The sequence below is a fragment of the Epinephelus fuscoguttatus genome, linkage group LG14 (assembly GCF_011397635.1).
Source record: "Epinephelus fuscoguttatus linkage group LG14, E.fuscoguttatus.final_Chr_v1".
NCBI classification, from domain to species: Eukaryota; Metazoa; Chordata; class Actinopteri; order Perciformes; family Serranidae; genus Epinephelus; species Epinephelus fuscoguttatus.
Window position 1 is genome coordinate 7,702,225 of NC_064765.1, and position 15,888 is coordinate 7,718,112.

General features: G+C 42.4%; 2 protein-coding genes across 3 annotated transcripts in view; both read right to left on the reverse strand.

Annotated features, from left to right (window-relative positions):
- Window positions 1-308: 308 nt before the first annotated feature.
- Window positions 309-12,014, reverse strand: LOC125901171 (uncharacterized). 2 transcript variants are annotated; one of them, XM_049596618.1, is made up of 20 exons: window positions 11,773-12,014; window positions 10,858-10,981; window positions 9,719-9,855; window positions 9,410-9,579; window positions 8,943-9,138; window positions 8,356-8,621; window positions 8,181-8,266; window positions 7,992-8,053; window positions 7,668-7,906; window positions 7,272-7,461; window positions 7,104-7,145; window positions 6,853-6,973; window positions 4,730-4,871; window positions 4,113-4,277; window positions 3,815-3,935; window positions 2,187-2,824; window positions 1,980-2,097; window positions 1,784-1,853; window positions 1,341-1,670; window positions 309-777 (listed from the first exon to the last, which is right to left on the reverse strand). In XM_049596618.1, exons 2-19 carry the CDS (start codon window positions 10,979-10,981, stop codon window positions 1,342-1,344), a joined length of 3,216 nt encoding a protein of 1,071 aa, XP_049452575.1. In that variant the 5' UTR covers window positions 11,773-12,014; the 3' UTR covers window positions 309-777; window position 1,341. The 2 variants fall into 2 exon arrangements, with proteins under 2 accessions (XP_049452575.1, XP_049452574.1); XM_049596617.1 differs by having other exon boundaries at window positions 309-833.
- A 974-nt stretch (window positions 12,015-12,988) lies between these two features.
- Window positions 12,989-15,888, reverse strand: part of dtd2 (D-aminoacyl-tRNA deacylase 2) — a 30,694-nt gene continuing 27,794 nt past the window's right edge. Inside the window, exon 4 of the mRNA XM_049596771.1 lies at window positions 12,989-13,431. Coding sequence (XP_049452728.1) covers window positions 13,085-13,431 — 347 coding nt within the window. The 3' untranslated portion in view covers window positions 12,989-13,084. The remainder of the gene's footprint in view (window positions 13,432-15,888) is intronic.

The window sequence follows — 15,888 nt, forward strand, 5'->3', positions numbered from 1 at the left end:
GACTTACTTGTGACTTGTAAAACAATGACTTGGACCCAACTCTGCTATTGAGAGTGAGGCAAGAAGGCCGCAGACGTTTAAACAAGCTGTGTGGCTGCAGGTGTGACTTGATTTAGCTGGTGAACTCATTTAAAATGACTTGAATCATGAATGTATTTCGGCACTTGTGAGATACAAAACCCTTTCTGACAGTAGTAAACTGATTTGTAAAAGTAACTGTTGAGTTGTCTGAGCTCTATAAACAAAACAAACGCAGTCATCAATGAGTCAATGTACATTTGTTTTAACATAGGTTATTTATTATTGATGTTTTTCTCTCTGGACTGTACAGTACAAACAATATAAACACAAGATACAGTCCTGTAAACGGTTAGAGTGCAGACACTTTACACAGCAGCAGTCAGCAATAAAAAATATACAACATCATCAGACTGATCTTGTAAGTGCATCACATATTAACTCAGCAGAGGCTGATTCCCTGTTCATATTAGGGGACACTGATGGAAACATACATTCTGTCACATTAACATAATTATGTTCTTCGTAAAAGGCAGACGTGGATGACAAAACAAAATCTGGAGAGCAGCAGAAACTAAATTTTCAGCTGCGATTTTACTGACTGAACTTTTAAACTTCTCCAAAGGGCCTTAAGCTTCTTTGCCACGTGGAAAACCAGCGCCAAATGCACGACTGAGGCGCCATGAGCACAGAAGCTACACCTGTGTTTGGTCCGGAGAAACCGCAGACTTACCATGGTCGGGCCGGAGGTTGAAGGATCTGAAACACAGACGTTGCAGCAACCATAGTTTGTGTCTGCATCCAATTTGTGATATCTGAGTATAAAAATAAAAATAAAAAAATAAATAAATAAAATAAAATTGACTTAGCAATGCAAGGATCTGCTAGTTCAGTTTCTCTGATTTCATAGTTACTGGAACCATTAATTCACTGAAATGTAGATATCTGCAGGTAGCCTCACATAGCCAGACAAATCTCTGCACTGCCAGCACTGGAGGTCTGGCTGAAGACATCATAACTCTGCGCTAGTATTGTTTAAATCAGTGGAAGGCAGCCTGCGGCTTTGGAGCCCCAGCAGCTCTTTAGCTCCTTGTTGTGGCTTTTACTTCTGCAGCCTGGTGCCTTTTCCTCTGAATTTTGTTGAACCTCAGTAACTGTGGCTAATCTTTGGTGTCCTGAGCTGTACTAGCTATGGCTTTCAAACCCAAAAAACAGGAAAAATCTTGCAGGAAAATTGAGAATTTAATGGTGCATGGACAGATCAATTCAGCTGTCCTGGATTATTCTCGGCCCCCATCTCTCACCACAGTGTCAAGGTGTACCTCAGAACTCCAGCAGGAGCGTCAGCGGCTCCACAGAGCTCAGCTCCATCTCCTGTTTCTGTCCGTAGACTCCCTCCTCCACCTTCACGCCTGCCTTTGTGCACTTCACAGATGCAGACATTAACTCCCTGCAGGCGGACACCAGGTTTGAGAAGAGCTGGGCGCCCCACCACAGCTCACACCCCCCTCTGTACTGCATCCTTCTCTTGGGAACCGGCTCCCCGAGCAGGGAGTCCTGGGGGATAAATAAAACACTCCCGGGAAGGTCGATGACGGAAACCGTGTGCCCAGTGTCTTTTCTGAAGAATTTGGTGGTCATCAGACTGCTGGCTGTGGGGGAGAATTCAGTAGCATTCATGAGGGTGAATAAACTGTTTTCCTGCCTTTTTTACCTCAATTTTTTAAATGCTGAGTGAAGCCTGCAGAGTAAAGAGGCATCTCACCCATCTCATGAATGACGTCCTCAGTGGCTCCCTGGAAGAAGCACACGTACACAACCATTCCCTCCTGGATCTGACAGAGACACTGTCGTTACATGTACAGCATGCACAGTGTTGTTACACCACAAACTGAAGATGAGACAAAGGTTGGAAAAGTTAAGAAGAATCTTAAAAATGAACAAACAAACCATCCACCCACCTCCGCCCACTGAGCGTCAGCCCCATTCATGCCTGGTTTGATCTTAACCTTCGCCTTACTGCACTGCTGGATGACCGTCCGGGCCTGTAGTGTCCCGGGCCTCCGCGAGGAAGCAGAGCTGCTCACACACACATATATACAGTAGTTGTAGATATATATGCCGTAATACAGAGGCGGTTATAAGAAGGGTCAGTGGTATTTACATACCTGTCCACTTTGGAGAGGGGTTTTGCTGTCTGTGCCGGGGCAGAGCCAGCGATGGTGAAGACAGGCCAGGGTTTGGTGCTTGGTGCCACCACAGGCTCCATGCCACAAGTGGAGCTCCTCTTAGCTGACGACGCAGCCTCCAGGTTTCTCTTTCTCTTCACTGGGTGCTGCACGCTGCCATGACTCACGGTTTGGTTCTGGGTTGTCAGCCCTCTGCCTTGACTTGGAGGTTGATTTTGCTTGCTTGCAGCTTGTGGGCATTTGGGTTTTTCTGGGAGCTCAAGTGCAGGTGACTTTGTAGGAGGTTTGGTTATGTCCTGGGGTTTGACACAGTGATGTGTTCTGGCACTGCCCTGAGAGACACTGAGGTCCTCAGGTTGCGTCTGCTCTTCTAGTGGAGTTTCCACTTGAAGCTGGAGGCTGATCTGGTTCTCAGGCTGAGTGTCGGGGCGGTTTGTTTCCTTCTGGACGTCAGACTGTGGCAGGGTTCCTCGTTTGACAGACCAGACTCTGGCCACAAAGGGGGCGTTGGGAGTCCTTGGCTGGAGGATTATGGGAGTTCTGGGCTGGAGGTTGATGGGGGTTCTTATATGAAGGAGGATGGGGATTCTGGGCTGAGGGTTGATGGGAGCTACAGGCTGGAAGGGCAAAAGATTGAGAAGAGAAATTGAAAGTGAGACAGCGACCAACAACTGACGTTTTCAGGTTTCTTTACAGTCTGTGTGTCTTTTTCATGACAGTGTGCAAAACAAACAGGACCTTTATTAATACTAAGACGAAGCTGCAGCATTTTAAGCGATCTTAAAATTATAATCCTGATATTCAGTTAGTGCAATAGTAATACAATGTCCAGAGTTTCCTACTGCTGCTGCCTCAAAGTAAAAGCATACAACTGGAGAAACATGGGGTGGCTTCAAGCAGCAACATGAGGGGCTGGAAAATGAAGCCAACATGTAAGTGCCATGTAAGACTGGCTCCAGAAGCTAGTCAACCTTTTAGACCCCCATGTTAAAACACTCAACTTTACAGCAGTGATAAACATGATTACAGCCTGGTACAATAACAGTTTTGGTCTCTATAGCTCATTCTAACATTTATAATAGCTGTACGGGGGCTTAATTATTAAATAACCCACCCATCTAAATTATATTAAGACTTAAAGTCACACATAATCAAGGGTGTGTCCACTTTGAGTGAAACATTGTCTAGTAGGCGTCACCTCAGGCTCTCAGATTCACCCCTCACTCCTCCACAGCTCTACTCTTTCTTCCAAATATGGTAACTTCTGGCTCCAAAAAAACAAGATGGCGACAATTTGAGGCCTCAAAATGGGGGTCCACAAACCAATGGGTGCAGTCATGGTGGCTATATCCACTATCTTTTTTAATACAGTCAGTGAGTGGCTTCTAACATGTTGGCGTTTTTAATGATCAAACCACCACAATAAAAGCTTTTTAAAATTTCCTTAATCATCGATATTATATTTTCTTTGACTTTCTATTGACTGGATTATGATTTGTTGTACACATGTATAATAGCAATGAAGCTGAATGAGGAGAGCCTTTTTTCTGTCTTCCTGTTGGACAGATTAACAGATTACAGACAGTGTGAGAAGTTATGAAACCTACTGCTCTGCTCTCTGAATTTGTTGCTGGTTGTCTTTCTTCATCAGCAACACTCCCACCACCTTCATCAACATCCCGACCATCACCTTCGCCGTCATTGGTGTCATCATCGTCATCCTTCCCACTGCGAAGACACAGAAAGAGACAGAATAAGAGCTGTTGCTGAAGGCATTAATACTCATATTACCACTGCTCTGTTTACTAGTACTTCTGCTGCTGTTACTATTTCATACTTCACCTATGACAAGAAAACTTTTCAGTCCTGCTCGATGATTAAAGCGTAGCGTTCCCACCCACATACCTGTCTACATCACTGGGTAACTGAGGGGATCTCAGCGCCTCCTGCAGTGACTCTGATCCTCCTGGTTCTGTTTGGTTATCTGGTTTCCTCCTTTTCTTCCTGCTGCACTGCGAGCAGCTGTCGATCCACTGAGCCACATCAGATTTCATGGTTTTCCAGAAGTACCTGTTCATGATGTCATGAGCTGGTTATTAATACCACAGCATGATGTTGATGTTAAATATCTCTTCACCAGTGTTTAATAAAGAATAACAACTTGAAAACCTGCAGTTATCCAAACTTGATGCCAAACTTTGCACTTTTATCTTTATTTTTTAACTCCTAAAGAGAAGGCATGTTCTATCAGAATAGTACAAAAAGGATTAAAAGTATTCTCACTTTAACAAAGTTAAAAACATAACAAATCTGTGTTTAAACAAGACGTCTAATGGTAAAATACGCAGAAATAGTCGTCTTCTATTGGTTTATTTTTGTTCAAGGTGATAAAACTGAGGAGATGATGTGTTTGGGTCTGTGGTCGAGGACGTTTTACCCTTCTGCATCTTTACAGTATCAATAAAGTTTCATCTAATCTTGACAAAGATGACTTATCAGGGACAGAGGAGACCCCCTCTCACCTCTCGTTGAGCAGTCTGAGACATTTGTTGATGTTGAGGTGGTTCAGCTCGTTGTGATAATCCACCAGGGCGGCTTCAACTTGCTGCCTGTTCCTCAGAACCAGACGCACTTGGTCTCCCCTCACCATGTGGAGCACATCGTCTGAGAGACCAGGGAACAAGATGTCATGTTACTAAGGTGACTGAGGAACCTAACGAAAAGGTCAATTAACTGTTACCATGAGGGGATCTAGAATTTGTCTTTAGTTACAGGAATTATATGAATATCAGTCCTACGGATGTTTTGTGGTGGAGGCTTGTGATTTATTGGCTGTCTCAAACTCAGACGTTTCTTTGCATGGAAGTATCCCTCAATACATTACAATCTTTGCTATGATATAATGACAGTGATACATCTCATAAAGCACTGGTTTTGATCCCTTAATACAAAGCAATGTTCACTTGCAACCCTTTGTCAGAAAGCTTTCCTGAGTTAAATTGATTTTCTTGTCTCAAGATGGTTTCATTTGAATAATTACTGGGCCCGAAGAGGTTCACCTATGAGACAAAATTATATTTAAAAAAAAAAAAAAAAAAAACAACTAAAAAAGGCCTATGTCCTACACTAGTAATTATTTCAAAAGCCCTCATGGAAAAACTGACCACCAAGAAGAAGAAAATAATTCAAGAAAACAATCTTAAATTGAAAAACAAGCACTGTGGACACATGGCGACAGATTCAGTTCAATATCCTCTTACAGTGGCACATTAGGAACTTTTAGAGGGTTTTATGTTTTCAGCAATGCTTTCCCCTTGGTCACATGTTCAGTGTATGTTTCCCTGGGTCAACATGTTGAAACCACCCACCCTCAGTTTATAGCCTACTTATTTTATACTCTTTGAAACCTATGCTCTTAGGTTGGCTTAAAAGATTTTTACAATTAAATCACATCTGAAACGTCTATATCTTGTCATGTTTTTGCAATTTGAACTGCGAAGGCAGCCCTTACCAATCTCTGACAATGTTAGTTTGGAGCAAAAGACATACATAAATATTTGTGAATGTTTTAAATCACTCAGGAGACAGATGTAACGTGTGTCTATAGGGAACATACTGTAGAGCTGGGGAAGATAGGCATGACTCTCTTTTCTGTGGCTGCAGACCTGTCAGAGGCATTTTCACTCGTCCACTCCTTACACGTCCGACTTCACAGATTTCTCCCAACCTTTTTTGTCTTAGTCTAAAAGCCTATCTAGACCTGGTATTAAAGTGCGTTTTGGTGATCTGAGCACAAGTGGACAGTTGAGACTCATCACTGTCCACACCTGTGCTTATCATGCGTCTCCAGTTGACCACTTGAGTTCAGATTTGGTTACTGCCCTGCACACACTTTTGCTGGCTGTTCAGTAGCATGCTTGCTCGTCACATTAGCTGTTGTGCTAGTACAGCTAGAGAGATATCGCTGTCAGCAGAATTTAACACGTCTCCTTTCATAGGGCAAAATGATGGATGGTCACGCAACACTTTGTCCAACTAAACATAAAATTATAAGTGTGCTAAAAGTAGAATGTTTAGCGCACTGTCACCTAAACAACCACCACATCCTGCACTGATGACGTAGTCCTTGTCGGGGACAAATCAGGACACGTTAGCATTTATACTACTAAAGATATGTGGTCAAATGCATCCCAGACAACCTCAGCAACTGGTTTGAATGATCGGATCAAAATACAACTTGGTGGTTGTTTAGATTTGTATTCAGCGCTGTCCACTTGAGAGCTATCACCCAAAACACATTATAATACCAAGTCTAAAAAGGCTCTGAGAGACACTTACAACCTTAAGTTTCTATCAAATACCTTTCTCTGTTTGTTGCTGTGAACGCTGAGGTTTTTGGGGGAAGTCTTTTACATCTCTTGTTTAAGAGCTACGTTTATTTAGCCAATGCACATCATCAAGTGTATGTCACACAGAGCAGGAGGAAAAACATCAGAAGTGCAACACTTTCAGGTGCAGCATGAACACACAGTCAAGTATTGTTTTTGGCAAAGCCTTAGTTTGGTACAAAAAACTCCTGGAGGAACCTATAGTATAGACAATCTATTCTTAATTTGTTTAAGTTTAGATTGGGGTCCGTACAAACCTTTAATGGTAAACTTCTTGCAAAACCTCCTGAAGGTGTTCTTCTCTACGTAGCTCAGGCCAGAGGGATAGGTGCGTTTGCTCAGGTAGAGCTCCACTGCATCGTACTTCGCAAAATAGGCCTGCTCAAACAGCGACAGATCATCAAAATACATACAGTGCAGTAAATTGATAAGCACTGACCACAAGGTTGAAATGGACAACATATAATACTCTGTCAAACCCCCAGTAATCACCCCAGCTTGAACGTACCTCCTCTCCGGCAGACGGCTGGGTCGGACCTCTCGATGAAGTCTGTGGAGGAAAGACACAACTCAGTCTTCTGCTCTTCATATAAAACTGCACTACGACTGCTACTGTCATTTTACTGCATTCATTATTCATGGATCTGATATACAGAAAATAACTCCTGAGCCTTACCGCTGAGTCGCCGTGGACCAAGAGCGTGGGCACGGCGTCTGGATGGATGGTGACCTTATCCCCGCTGCGGTCGAAGCAGTCCTCTGTGAAATGGGCCGAACAAACTGATGAGCGGAGACGAGGATGCCAGTTAGGGCGACCAACAGCCTTCAACCACTGAGCCAGCAGGGCCGCGTTGTCAAGAGGAAACCTGGGGGTAAAGACAGATTCTTTCCTTCAAGAAATGTCAACCAGCTTAAGAATTAAAATAAACAGAAAAGCATAAAAAAGCACAGTCATTGTTTGTCTTGCTGCAGAATTCCGACTGATTCTGTGTTCAACTAGTCTGCTATCTAACCACAGCATCTTCTCCTCTCTGGCCATCTTGCAGGGTAACCCGAGGACATGTGCTCGTACTTATGGAAGGTGAGGCCCAGGCCTCTCTCCACCGGTCCGCAGCAGTTGGTGCAGGAGTGGACGCTGCAGCGGAGCCACTTCCTCTTGGTTCTGTTGAGGCAGGTATGGCAGCTGGAGATCCAGCGGGCCAGGTCTCGGGTCATGTTGGCCCAGTAGAAGCGCTTTGCGATCTGTTGCTGGCAGATCCCCTGGCCGTAGTGACCCTGGTTGTCATGGAACTGCTGCAGGATCGAGTTCACCTGGGATCAAGAGGCAGCGAAACGTTAAGATCCATTTAGAGAATTTGTTTCATTTCATAATACATTTTAATGAAATCACGTAAACCTCCTCTCTGCTGCGCGGCACTCTGAGTGGAGGAGAGACTCGTATATACATCAGGACTCCATCTGAAAACACAAGAGAAATTCTTCGTGAGACATTTCAACTTAATTAGATACAACAATCCTGCTCATTGAGGATAAAAGGAGGTACATAATTCAAGTGATTCTGTGTTTTATTTCTCTTTCCACTCACCTATTAGAGCAAAGCGCTTGGCCATCCTTTTTAAAGAACCTCTGGCTTTCTTGCTTTGCATCGGTAACACCCTATGACTCAGATACCTGCAGGATGCAACATACAAAACATTTCAACACAAGCTCATTAACTGTAACAGGTCAAACTGTAACATTAGAATGGTCAGGTGGTCTACCTGGCAATCTGGTTGTAAGCGGTGAAGCTTGGCTCAATGACGGTCTTCCTGCTGTTGTCCTCCACCACCCTCTGGACCTCCCTGGAGTACGGATCAGGAGCTGGGAGGCAGTACTGGTGCTCCTGCAGCTCTACAGGTGTCCCAGGGCAATAGAAGGTTGGCTCAGGAGGGTCTGTGGTTTCTGCAGCAGCAGCGGCAGCAGCTGTGGACAAGAGGTCTTCCAGAGTGTTGGAATTGAGGAAGTCCTCATCTGAAGGGATGGGAACCTGAAAATCAAAGAGTACCCGATCAAATCCCACCAGCAAACCGAGGTCCAAACTCTCTGTAAGGTCTGCATACAAAGTAAAGACAGATGCCTAATGGAGAATAAAAACTTTTCTTTTTGTCATTTTCTTAAATAGCCATGGGCCATATACAAATATAACATTTTCATACAGTTTTAAAACCTGGAGCCTATCCCAGCTGCGAGAGGCAGGGTGCACCCTGGACAGGTCGCCAGACTACCACAGATGATTCATAAATGGTGTCATTTTAGCTTCTTTTTTTCAAAAGAAATTATTCTGTATGTGCTGGCTGCATTGTGTCACCTCTTCCTCCTGCACTGTCACAGGGATGATGGTGGGTACGGCGTCTGGGGATAGAGTCGGCTGACCCTCCTCACTCAGCGTGAAACAGGACGGGTCAAAGTGTCTGGAGCAGAGGCAGGAGGTAGTGCGAAGTGAGCCTTCATCTCTCTGAGCCATCGCCAGCCACCTTCGCCGTCGCTCTGCCTCCTTTGGAAACCTGCGGGATGATGCCTCAATAATTTAGTTAAATCATAGACAGTGATTGGGCTACACCTGACAGGTATAGTATATCATCATCTGCATATTATGACAACATGATGGGTCATACTCTGTTTTTTTTTTTAAATGTATTAATCCTCAATATGCAAATTGTATTTTTCATATTTTTATTCATAACAAGCAGATCTCATGCCTATTGATTGATTGATTGTAGTTATTTTTCCCTTTTTCATTTTTTATCAAACAACTCTTAAAATGTGGAGTCCTACTTGTGGAAGCTGAGGTTAGGGTAAACGTAGCTGGAGGCGTCGCAGCCGTAGGCCAGGCAGAAGCTGACAGGCGGATCAGGCGGTTCAGCAGGACCTCGGCTCCGACAAACAGCACAAGCGTTGATCCAGGTCTTCACCACCTCTGTCACTCCGACCCAGTAATACATCAACTGGACACATAGAGGAGGAAGATTTGTGTTGAATGTCACACTCACTCTTATAACGGTGTATAAACCTTTTAATTTCATATTTGATCACTACATCTTAACTGTTATGTTGTGATGATGAAATAATATAATCTAAGCTCACCATTATCTCCCTTACTGTCCGGGTCCGGCCAGCGTGGTTGTTGTTGTCATGGTAACGGACCAGGATCTCCCTCACTTCCTCATCGCTCCTGACAACACGGAGGAGGCGGCCTCGATAGGCACGCCACAAGCAGCCATCTGGAGGATGAAGGGAGAAACTACAGTCAGTTACAGGGGACACAAAAAAGTCAAATTTATTTTCATAATGTGTCAGAACATTTAACCAAGTTCTGTACTTTTAATTTTGACATACTTTAATTGGGTATTTCCATTTTATGCTACTTTATACTTCTACTCCACTACACCACACCGATCCAGAATTATCATACTGTCACAGTCCTGGATCATCATCTCTCCCTTAATTTGACCATTTCAGTCTCTGAACTCCTCATAAAATTGGCGACAAGAAGAAAGAAGAGAATATAAACTCATTGGATGGTAGGCAATGTTCCCAGAAACTGTTTAAGTAGGTAAAAGGTAACAAGACAACATGATTTCATTTGAACAAACAGTCTTTTTCAAGTCATTAAAATCAAGCTTAAAGACGTAATATATTGCAGCAATACTACTTGTGTTTTGTTGCTTTGCCTTCATATTAAGTACATTTTTTACCACCTTATAAGTATCCAAAAAATGACTAGCATCCAGAGTGAGTTCATATTTTAAACATTCTTTCTGTAACACATTTTATGTGTCGCTTAGTGAATGAAATGACCAAAGTATGGGAGATCCAGGATGGTCATCTGGGCTATGTCAAACGTTGACATGTGCAGTTTGAGTAGCCACAAAACCTAAGAAACATGGTGACAGACAGCTAGGCTTTTAAGGCATTATATTATATTTAAAAAGAACAGTTTGCCCAAAGGACAAATCTGTTTTCTTGACTGACTCTGGTTGTACCATGCAGACAGTTTGTTATTCGTCCAGTTGTCCAGATATCCGTCTCTGAGATTTTCAGCTTCCATTTTAATATCATAAAGTTGAATATATTTTTGTTTGTGGAGCTCACAAGGTAAGGACAGGTGGGGGAACAGGATCTATACATCCAGGGTTGAGCCTAAACTGTATTGAAAGAAAAAACTGTTCTCTAATGTATAAGAAGCATCCCGGTGTCCGCCTGCCAGTGTAGCTCTAACATACCTTTATAAATAAAGTGTTTGCTGGCAGCTCTGGTCACTTTCTTTGAGCTCTTGGATGCACCTACAGGAAATGTTCCTGCCCGCATAAACAGCTCCACCTTATTCAAAAGGTCAAAAGAAGGCATCTGTAAGGGAAGAGACAAAGACAGGGAGGAGACACTTTAACTCTTCAACTCATCAGCAGTCACAAAACAAGTCATTATCAGTCAGCCTTATCTAAATCATTAGTCAATTTATCGATTAACAGGCTATAAAAAATAGAACTAGTAACAACTTTAGGATTCAAATAATTGTTTGATATTTATAAAGAAGGAACGTTTGACTTGTTTTTGTTGCAGCTAATGAGCAAATAATCAAATATTTTCTGACATTTTTTTCCCATTTTATAAAATTCCCACATATTTGACTGTTTCTTTCACATCCCTTAGCGCTCCCACCATGTCATGAGCATGTCGGCTCAAACAAATGATCATTGGTATTTTGTTAATTATCAAATAAGAATGCTAAACTTCTCCTTGTTGCTGCTAAAAAGCAAAAAAATCAACATTTTCTGACTTTTCTCCATTTCATATCCAATACATCTGGGTCATGGACAGTAATCTAGTCCAAATAAGTTATTCAAGCCATCATTTGAGGATGAACAATGAAATGGACATGCAGTCAATATTGTTCATAATTCATAATCAAATTATGGACCTATTAATTGGACAAATAAACAGAAAAATAAACAGCTAACTAGATTAATTAATAATGAAAATTATATCCCCCTTAACATGTTGAAAAAAAAAAAAATCATAGACAGACTATCGCCATGACTCTGACACCGTACGTATATATGAATGTCATTTCCATACAACAAATTTATCACGACTAAACTTATCACGCTAAAGTTTCCAAACTGAAAACCGTTGCCCACCTTAGAACATCTTGTGTCCGGTAAACACAAATCTTCGTTACACCGTCATTGACTTTCAACAATATCCGAACTTTCAACGCGTTATTTTTAGACTCAACTGTCCCCACAAACAACTTACTTAATTTCACTTTATCTAAATAAACTTATAAATTCTCTAACGTATTAAATTTCAGGCCGAACTTGTTGCTAAATGCACCGTTTGGTGATTCGCATATTTAAGCTAGCAGTCGCAATCGTATAACTTCCGGTGTGCTGATTTTCAAAATAATGGTTTAAATTCAGCTTGTAAATATTTGAAGCATGAATCTTAAATAAATAATCATAAATTAATACAAGATTTTGAACTACTATATAATATAATGTGTTAGTTGTTTATTGTGTGACCACTTTTATTCACCTGTTACCTCTTCTTCTTGTTTTGCTTCTTCTTTTATTCTTTAATGTGTTTTGTCCCAACTCTTTTTAATGACCTTTTCTTCTAATTTAATTTGTTATATCTTAATTATTTGCCCCTGATTTATTAGTGCTTCTTATACATAGCAATTGTCATTTATCATTTATCAGTCGTTTCAGTTTAAGAGAGACTTATCCATGCCACACACATATCACACAGACAGTATAACTGCAAATAAAGGTGAACTTTTTAGGTCACAGTTTTGTAAAAGCACTCATTTTCAATGTCTTCCCATTTTTATGTGCTTTTATTTGGCAGTGACATCGGTTAAACGGAGGTTTCATCGCTGCTACTTGCTGCTCACTTGACGGAAGAGTCGTTTTGACGCAGGTTGTAGAGGCTGCTGTAACCGAAGCTAACTGTAACTTAGTGCTGCTCATTTCCGTTCGCTAAAACACTGCTGAGCGCCTCCTGCTGGTTTGGAGGAGACGTGACATTCTGCATCACCAGGGCTCACAGAAGGTGGACAAAATAACCGAACTCCTTCTTATTCTTCAGTGGTGGAAGAGGCATCAAGATTCTTTTCTCTAAGGTAACTACCACACTGTAAAAATACCAGTGCCCTCCACAGAAAATATTACTTAAGTACAATTATGCAAAAAGTAAAAGTACTCATAATGCTAAAAAAAAAAAGGAGCCTTGCAAGTGTTGCACTGTTATATATTGTATTATAATTACTGCTGCATTCATGTGTAATAAGAATTGTTCTGATAAAGTTAGTCTGATTTCAACTATTTTATATGCTGTTGGGTGGTTTGATGTATTTTATGTACAAAGCAAATGATGAACTTATAAAACATGATGCATTTTTGTCATGTTTTCTATGTTAAATCTTAATCTGAAAAGCAACTAAAGCTTTCACACATTCAGAAAAGTGCAGTAAAATGTACAGCATGTACTAATGAGATGTGTGTAGGGTCCGTTGGTGTCGAGCTTCAGCACTTGTCTGTTTCCATACGTCCCGTGTTTCACCGTCACTTCAGCTGAAGCAGCCGTCAGTTCCTTCTCACACAGAGAAACAAAGTCTCCGTAGAGCTGCAGTCCGTCCTCTTTGCTGATGTTGTTGTGGTACTGCATGGCCCTGCCTTTGGCCTTCCCACCTAGCGTGGCCTGGGGGACGATCGGCACACTGCTGGGAAGCTCCAGCACGGACACCATCTTCCCAGAGTTGGACTCACACAGACGCAGGTTCAACAGCGTGGACACTGGAGGGGAGAGAAGGGAGGACACAATATTTACACCCCATACTGAGGGGTTTACAGGAAGTACAGAGCTGGATGGAGCCAGAAGAAGATATCATCACTTATTTTTTTGTGCTTTCCTTAGTTGACATTAATCTTGGTGAATGTTATCTTTTGTTTCCTTAAACTGTAGGGGGCTGAAAGACAATTTGAAACACAAGGCCATTTTTCTTTTTTGTAAGGAGCAAAAGGCTAACTGTATTTTCTTGCTCATTCAGCAGAGGCTGACATCAGGTCTTGGAAATTGCAATGGAGGGACTCATGGAACATCACATTCTGCAGGTGTAATGATCTTGTTCAACAGGCTTCCTGTATTAGTCATTGAAAGTTGTAATTTAAATGATAAAAAACTTAATAAGTTTCAATGCAGTTTTGAAATCCAGGGTGTTTCAAGATTATTGTACAGGGCTACGGGTCCCCGAGTCATCCTTGGCCACTGTGGAAAAGGCTAAATTTAGTAAATGACCAGTTTCCCCAAAAGATAAAGAAACCCATTTTAAAATAATTCATAAGCTCTATCCAGTCGCTGAGGTTATTAAAAGAAGATTTAAAATTGAGGTGGATCCCTGTGCATTCTGTGGCGTTTGAGAAGAAACCCTGGAACATATGTTTTTTTTTTTCATGCCCGGTGGTACAGACATTTTAAAAAATTGGTTCTCTCTCAAGATTAATGACACTTCATCTTTTAACATTGACCATATCTTTTTTATATGGATAACCTGAACCCATTGTTTTTTTGAGTAGATATCATATTCATCTTTGCAAATGGAAAAATAGCAAGCCCACCTTCAACTGGTTTATTGCTGACTTTAAAAGGTTCTTTATATCGCTGGAATACATGAACTCTAACAAGTCAGCCAAGAAATTACACACGGACATTAGTCGCTTTTTCTTACGTTTTTCTTACACTCTTACACTCGGTCCCTGCGTAACTTTTTCTTTTCTTACGATCAAAGTTATTTTAAACTTTTAAATTTTACTTGTCCAGTTTTCTTTCATCTTCAGTAATATTATACCTGAAGTGACGAAGCCAGATGACTTCAACATATTTGTGTGCTTTAATAATAACTTTGATAGCAATATCGAATGGCCAAAGAGATTGTTTTCATTTTTATTATAAGTGTAGCCGAGGGTTTATAGATGTTGCCTATACTGTGGAAAACCATAAAATAACAAATACGGAGGCTCCAGTTTCACACCAGCACCACTTTATTCCGTTTCTTTCCCAACCGTAAACTTCACAGCAACAACACTGTGTAACCACTCTCTGTTAAGCCTTCAAAATAAGAGCACAAGGCATATACTGTGGTGACAGTTTCTAACAGGAACTTAAAGGGAAATTTCAGTTTATTTCGACCTGTCTCCTATCGTCCTAAATTTGTTTCAAGTGACTAGTGACAAAGAAATAATAGTTAGCATGTTAGCCGTTAGCCTAGATACAGCCGGGGCGCACAGTAGCGTCAGACCTGTTAAAACGTAAGTGAACGGGCAACCTTCAAGTGCAAAGTTAGTCCACTAAACAAGCTTTTTTTCCACAAAGACCGCCTCATATTGTTAGGATAAATGTCAGAGAACATATAGAAAACGACATGTAAATGTGTTGTCTTACCTTACCGGTGTGCTGCCATGTTTGTTTATCCCTCTAGCTCTGCTTTCCAAAGCGCAGCCGAAATATATCTCACCAGCTCTAGATAAAGCCCAGCTGGATACTACTCCAGGTGGAGGTGTCTCGTCCTCGGTCACATCCAGACCTTGAAAATAAGGCTGCAACCGGTCCCATTCCTTGCAACAGAGGCATTCCTCTTCTGTGGGCACTGGGGCACAGCATTCACCACCGGTGACCGGGAGGCGGGCTGCAGGTGGCTCTCCCGACACGGCTTTAGCTTGAAGACATGGAAGGTGGGATGAATCCGCATGGAATGGGGCAACTTGAGTCGAACAGCCACTGGGTTTATCACCCTCTCGATGGGGAATGGACCGATGAATTTGGGGCCCAACTTCCTCGACTCCACCCTCAGAGGCAGGTCCCGGGTAGAAAGCCACACCTTCTGTCCCACCTGATAAGGGGGGGCCTGGGAGCGGTGACGGTTGGCGGCTGTCGAGTATCTGTCGGCGGCCCGTAGAAGTGCAGCCCTGGCCTGTGTCCAGGTCCGGCGGCAGCGGCGGATGAAGGCCTCCACTGAGGGACAGACGGTCTCTTTCTCTTGAGCAGAAAACAGGGGAGGCTGAAAGCCGTAAGCGCACTGGAAAGGGGAGAGTCCAGTAGCGGAGCTGATGAGGGTGTTGTGGGCGTACTCCACCCACAGCAGTTGCGAGGACCAGGAGGCAGGGTGCCTGGAGACCATGCAGCGGAGCGCCGTTTCCATTTCTTGATTCATCCTTTCTGACTGACCATTAGACTGGGGATGAAATCCAGGCGTC

What these genes read in the sequence shown, in the direction of transcription:
- LOC125901171 (XM_049596618.1), bottom strand. Translation starts at nt 10,981, where the DNA reads ATGCCTTCTTTTGACCTTTTGAATAAGGTGGAGCTGTTTATGCGGGCA. An exon ending in GGACAGTAAGGGAGATAATG is followed by an intron (nt 9,580 to 9,718) that starts GTGAGCTTAGAT and finishes CTATGTGTCCAG; the next exon opens with TTGATGTATTACTGGGTCGG. An exon ending in CTCAGACTGCTCAACGAGAG is followed by an intron (nt 4,278 to 4,729) that starts GTGAGAGGGGGT and finishes CATCATGAACAG; the next exon opens with GTACTTCTGGAAAACCATGA.